This window comes from Barbus barbus (genome assembly GCF_936440315.1).
Source record: "Barbus barbus genome assembly, chromosome: 43".
NCBI classification, from domain to species: Eukaryota; Metazoa; Chordata; class Actinopteri; order Cypriniformes; family Cyprinidae; genus Barbus; species Barbus barbus.
The window spans coordinates 22,449,854-22,456,497 of NC_136721.1; the positions used below are offsets into that span (position 1 = coordinate 22,449,854).

At 34.8% G+C, this 6,644-nt stretch overlaps 1 protein-coding gene across 2 annotated transcripts; it reads right to left on the minus strand.

Annotated features, from left to right (window-relative positions):
- Positions 1-1,046: 1,046 nt before the first annotated feature.
- On the minus strand, positions 1,047-5,221 carry LOC306862775 (nuclear factor 7, ovary-like). Of its 2 annotated transcripts, none has more exons than XM_079405756.1 (6): positions 4,731-5,221; positions 4,156-4,251; positions 3,843-4,073; positions 3,068-3,090; positions 2,877-2,995; positions 1,047-1,958 (listed from the first exon to the last, which is right to left on the minus strand). In XM_079405756.1, exons 1-6 carry the CDS (start codon positions 5,097-5,099, stop codon positions 1,411-1,413), a joined length of 1,386 nt encoding a protein of 461 aa, XP_079261882.1. In that variant the 5' UTR covers positions 5,100-5,221; the 3' UTR covers positions 1,047-1,410. The 2 variants fall into 2 exon arrangements, with proteins under 2 accessions (XP_079261882.1, XP_079261883.1); XM_079405757.1 differs by having other exon boundaries at positions 1,248-1,958; positions 3,843-4,061; positions 4,731-5,207.
- Between the last annotated feature and the right edge of the window lie 1,423 nt (positions 5,222-6,644).

Genomic DNA, 6,644 nt, shown 5'->3' on the forward strand with positions numbered 1-6,644 from the left:
GCTGTTGTAATAGCTGCAGTATGTGGTTTTGCATTGTCCTGCTGAAATACACATCATCTGGAGGGGAGCATATGTTGCTTTAAAACCTTTATATACCTTTCAGCATTCATAGTGCCTTCCAAAACATGCAAGCTGCCCATACCGTATGCAGTCATGTACCCCCATACCATCAGAGATGCTGGCTTTTGAACTGAATGCTGATGTCACACTGGAAGGTCTCCCTCCTCTTTAGCTCAGAGGACATGGCATCCGTGATTTCCAACAAGAATGTCAAATTTGGACTCGTCTGACCATAGAACACTTTTCCACTTTCAAACAGTCCATTTTAAATGAGCCTTGGCCCACAGGACATGACGACGCTTCTGGAAAATGTTCATATATGGCTTCCTTTTTGCATGATAGAGCTTTAGTTGGCATCTGCAGATAGCACGGTGGATTGTGTTTACCAACAGTTGTTTCTGGAAGTATTCCTGGGCCCATTTATTAATGTCAATGACAGAATCATGCCGATGAGTGATGAAGTGTCGTCTGAGGGCCCGAAGACCACAGGCATCCAACAAAGATCTTCGGCCTTGTCCCTTACGCACAGAGATTTCTCCAGTTTCTCTGAATCTTTTGTTGTTATGCACTGTAGATGATGAGGTTTGCAAAGCCTTTGCAATTTGTCGTTAAGGAACGTTGTTTTTAAAGTATTCCTCAATCTTTTTACTCACTCTTTCACAGATTGGAAAACCTCTGCCCTCTACTTCTGAGAGACTCTCTAAGACATCCCTTTTAAAGCTAATCATGTTACAGACCTCATGTCTATTAACTTAATTAGTTGCTAGACGTTCTCCCAGCTGAATCTGAATTGCTTTTTCAGCCGTTTGTTCACCCCGTCCCAACTATTTTGAGACCCGTAGCGGGCAACAAATTTGAAATGAGCTCATTTTGTGCATACAGTTATAAAAATTTCTCAGTTTAAACATTTGTTATGTTATCTATGTTCTATCGTGAATAAAATATTGGCTCATGTGATTTGAAATTCTTTTAGTTTTCATTTTATTCAAATTTTAAAAAACGTCCCAACATTTCCGGAATTCGGATTGTATATAAAAAAAAAAAAAAGAATAAAATCTTATTCATTCATAAAATGTTTTAATATACCTTTTTCAAGATGAATATGTTTCAGTCTCTGAATTAAAAGTCATGTCCAGTCCAAAATGTCTAGGCCAGGATGTCAAAAAAAGGAAAAAAGCCTGTATTTTGGCAGAATTTATCTTTTATTTATTAGTACTATCATAAACAAAAGGTTTGCATTCATTTATAATATGCAAATAAGCTATTTTTTCTGTAAACATCTCAGGAAATAAAGAAAACATAATAAAAGTCTTTATTATGCAGATCATCTACCACATAAAATATACAGAATCACATATAACTGTGCTTGTCTGTTACACATATTTTAACTGGTAGGATTCTCAGACTACAAGTGACACAAACGCTAGAGAAGAACGGAAAGAGCCTCTCTGTAAAGGCTGTTGTGAATGAGCACAGATGAGTGTTGGTTACAGGATCAGAAAAAGACACTTTTCCTTGATCCCAGTCGAGTAAAACTCTCACCCTCTGCAGCGTCTCTTTAACACTAATTGGAGTGTAGGCTTGGTCCTGGTAATATGAGAAATATTCTTTCTTTTTGTACCACACGCACCAGACATCTTTGCCAAAGAATGTAAATCCCTTCCTAGGGTTGGATGCTGTGGTTATTCCTACAGTCCAGTGTGTGTTGTCGCCAACCTCCACATCCCAGCAGTGTGTTCCTGAAATGAAGCCTTCAGAGCCCAGAACACACGGATAGACGTCAAATCTCTCTGGATTAGCGGGACAGGCAAGAGTGTCTGGGCTCCACGTCAGACCGATCAGATCATCAGACAGCTTGAGCTCGGGGTGTGCAGTGTTGGGGTCCAGAATCACAGGAGCTGATCAGACAAAATAATCAAGAGTTAGAGATCTTTCATGTATGTACATAAGCTAGGGCTGGGTATACTCTAAAAAAATGCTGGGTTAAATACAACCCAGTGCTGAGTAAATATTGGACAGAACACATAATCAGAATCAACAAAAGAGCAATAATAAACAAGTGTTATAACAAGTCTCAGTTAGCTTAACAAAGTACACGTATTAAATTATAGGCTATAATAGATAAAAAGAAAACAGATAAATAGAATAGAAAAAGAATACAGAAAGCTAGTGTTAGAGGTCTTCTTCATTGACGTCTTTCCGCGATTAAAAAATGAGACATGAAACATTTCAGTAAGTTATTCAGTTCCTTTCAACCTTCTGATGTTCATTCATGTTTATTTCGTGATATTGCTCTTTTGTTGATTTTGATTGCTTCCATTGTCCTCATTTGTAAGTGGCTTTGGTTAAAAGTGTCTGCTAAACAACTAAATGTAATATAAATGTAATAGCTACAGTAGTAGTAGGCTTATCGAGGAAGAGATGATCGGTTTGTGTGATGCTTGAACTGTGGGTAATTTGTCATGCTACATTAAACAGCATCAAAACGGTATTGTTTGAATTTCGCAATAAAACTTACAGAATTTGAAAGTTGAGACTTTGTTTTATATTAAAACCACTGATCTATAATAGATAATAAAAATTACAATAATATTATAGATTTTTTTATAATGACATTATATAGATCAGTGATGCGATTTATTGGATGGGTGGTGCGCTAAAAATAACGTTTTCTTCACGCATGAACTGAAAACAGCATAGATCTGGAGATTTAAGAAATGACATCGGTTCATCAAAATGAGAATCAATCTATGCGAGAAATCAATCTTTTTTATTTGTAAACCAGCCCTAATAGCTATTTATACTTAAAGACTCACCGTTTTGGACAATATCTTGCATCTTCAGCCAAACTCCAAATGTCAGGTTGCCCAAGTGGTTTGCCACATGAATCAAAGCTGCAGGACTCATGTGAGGCTCCTGCTGTGGGCCCCGGGCTCTGGAAGATCAGTCTGCAGTGGGTTTGAGTTCACAGTCATATGAAGAGAGTGACAGGAGGCTGAACACTTACCTTTCCATTGTGGCTTCAAAGTTCTGGAAACAAAACAGAAAATAATTTATCATCAGAGCACTCAAAGAGAAAAATATCTGTTAGCAGTTCCTCAGCTAATGCTGAAACATTGAATATGTTGTTTCAGCGAGGGGGTCGTGGCCCATTTGGGGGCCCAGAAATGGGGAATGCCGGATAACTTAAAAACAATTTAATTAATAAATTATTAGTAATATATAAAAAATTACCAATCTTAAATTCAAATACTAAAAATCAAATATAATCAATATGTAAACAGCCATATTTTAATTTTTTCAAATATTGTTAGAATAATTTAAATAAATAAAAAAAGATTTTCCTTCAAATATTGAGTTAAATTCTAAATAAAAATGCTATAAAAAAGATATAAACAGACACATTTTTTCCTTCAAATATTGTGTTAATATAATATATGAAAAACTAATTATTTCAGTATTGTGTTTTTTATAACTCAAATCTAAATTAAAATGCTAGAAAATAAAGCTAAACTGACATCATTTTGTTTCTTTAAATATTTTGTTAAAATAATATAAATAATAAATAATTTTAAAATATATTTATATATATATATAAGAGGGTCTAAGGTGTAATAAAAGCTTTTGGGGCCCAGATGGTGTAGTTACAGCATCTACAAGCAGGGGCCAGCAGTGCCATGCTAACCAGCCAATAAAATTATAATTGTTTTGCATAAATTAAATGATATCAAATGAATCTTTATACACATTGTCAGAATTTGTCAGACATTGTCAGTTCTCACATTTAGAAACGTGGCGTCTTTGGCTTTCATTTGCTCCTCGATGTGTTTTATGGTGTCTGAAAGAGCTGAGATCTGTGTGTTCATCTCCTCCAGCTTCTGCTTCATCATCTGAATCTTCTGCTCCTCTTCCTCCCACAGCGCAGTGATCAGTGCCTCTTTTTCATCGATGAGGAACTGATGAAGCTTCTTAAACTCCTCATTCATCTGACGCTCTGTGTGCTGAGTTTGAGTCTCAATGACAAACAGAAATAACATTGAGTTCAGTTTAGTGTTGAGTGTGCTGAAGGGACAGTATTTGACAGTGTGTCTTCACCTGGATGTGTTGAACTGCTTCCTCACACTCTCCTTTTACTTCCTCTGTGTGTTTGAGCTTTTCTTGTAAGGACTTCAGCTCGATACTGAGCTCCTCCTAAAATTGAACCAAGAAGAAAATGAGAAAATCACACTGCAAGGAATGTCAGCATGATTCAGTTGTTTTCCAAGATATATCATATAGACAGACGGACAGATAGACATTCATAATTAATTTTAATACATTAATTAAATTTTTGGTTTACACACACACACACACACACATATAGTGTAAACAAAACAATTTTAATATATTTTATAATGTATGTAAATATTCATAATAATTCATGTTTAATTTTAATTATAGTTAATGTTAATAGAAATGTATTAAAATTATTCAAATGTATTTAATATATTCTAATACATTAATTTGATATATATATTATATAAATGTATTTTTATATTTTGAATGATCTTTATATATAAATTAATAAATATATAATTATGTCTTTATTACTATAATTATAATTTACACTATATATGAAATTTCTTCATTTGTAGAGAACGGTATAGTTCTGCATTTGAATCTTTTCTTACCTTGTAAGATGGAAGAAGTTCACTGATTGTCCTGAATTTGTGCTGATTGTGTTTTTCTGAGTCTCTGCACACTAAACACACAGACTCTTTGTCCTCCACACAGAAGAGCTTGAGTTTCTCGCCATGCCAATCACAAACCTCCTCAACGTTCAAGAAGGCCTCACACAGGTTCTTCAACACAAGATTTCCAGGAGGATCACTTTTAGAGGATCTCCTCCTGCAGACCGGACACTCCTGAGTTTTCTTCCTCCTCCAGAACTGCTGAAGACAGTCTTTACAGACGCTGTGACTGCATGACAGAAACACAGGAGATCTGAAGATCTCACAGCACACAGGACAAGACAGCTCTTCCACAGAGAGCGACTCCATTTCAGCTTGGAAGAACTTCAAAAATCCAACTCGACAGTCTACTCAGATCACCTCGATCCCCCTCACTTCCTCATTGTTGTGCTGAGGTACATGCAGCATGACAGGAACAAAGAAATAAAGCCACTTCCTGATATGTTTTGTAAGAGTGTGTTTATGATGATCCTGTTTGCATAATCAAACTGAATGCACTGCAAGGATCATGCTAGAAAATAGTGTGCAAACACATTACACCCTAAAATAAACTACCACAGTATTTAAACTAACATATACAGCTGCAAGAATATTTTTAAATGACTGCTTTTCATAGAAAAGTATTTTCCCTCCATGCATATGAGACCTGATTACTCTTTATGCATGCATTTGTAAAATATAATTTTTAACTGTTTATATGACATAACTATACATCAAAATGACAAACTCAAACAAATAGCTCAATATTTGTAATAATTGCCATTTTTGTGTTAGACATGTTTACATACAGCCATACATTTTCATTTCATTCAATTAGAAACAGTGACACATTTCATTATTTACATAAAAAAGAGCAGTAAATATTTCAAATAACTGAAAGGTTCACATGCACACTTCATCCAAACTCATTTTCGAACCCAAACTTACATGTAAAAGGAGCAAAAAAAACAACTAATTTACAAAAATAATCAAAAGGTTAACCGAATATCCAATGCTAAAAATGTGTTGAACTCGTCTGATAATAGACATTTAAAATGACATGATCAAGAAACGATATGAAATACATAAAAAAATAACTCTTCATTGTCAGTATGAAAAGTCCATGTGCGTCAGAAATTAATCAACAGGTCAAACCTAAAAGTGTATGCAATACGCAACGATGAGGTTTAACATTAGTAGCGGGTTACTTTATTATTTCATGATCTTACTGTGCTGCATGTGATCTTTGAAATAAATACAGATGTTTTACATTTTTTAAAAAGGCTTGAGATTGAACATGCCAGCTGTTACCGGTTCAGTGGTGTGTCTGATACAGTATCAGAACATACTGTAAACACAGAACCACTCGCATGATAGTACACTGTAAAAAAAAAAAAAGTTGAGCCAACTTAAAATTTGAAGGCAACCAGCTTCAGCAGATTTTTGAGTTTTCTCAACTTCTTGTTTTAAGGTTATACAACAAAAAGTTGAGAATCTCCTACAAATATAAGTTGGGAGAACTCAAAAATCTGCTGAAGCTGGTTGCCTTCAAATTTTAAGTTGGCTCACCTTTTTTTTTTACAGTGTATGAGTGGTATGATAGTATGCTATTCCAAACATAAGCAGTGATAGAGACACAGTGGAATGATGAAGAGCTGATTTAAAGACAACATGAAATCAGTCCATTTAGTCTTACTAACTGGTCCATATCTGACATAACTTATCTTTTCTGTTCACGTAACTAAAGTTAACATTGTAACTTAACATGTCTCGCTCAATTAAAATCCTGAGGCCGGTTGCATAAAAGGTTTACACTAGTCTTACAAGTTATTCATCTATATTTTTTTCTGTAAGACTTGTCATATGTTCTTAATG

Bases quoted from the DNA above. Each gene is read 5' to 3' on its own strand.
- LOC306862775 (XM_079405756.1), bottom strand. From the start codon at position 5,099: ATGGAGTCGCTCTCTGTGGAAGAGCTGTCTTGTCCTGTGTGCTGTGAG. The intron at 3,091-3,842 runs GTGAGAACTGAC...TTTTGTTTCCAG, and splicing joins AAGACGCCACGTTTCTAAAT to AACTTTGAAGCCACAATGGA. The intron at 2,996-3,067 runs GTAAGTGTTCAG...CTGATCTTCCAG, and splicing joins TTTGAAGCCACAATGGAAAG to AGCCCGGGGCCCACAGCAGG.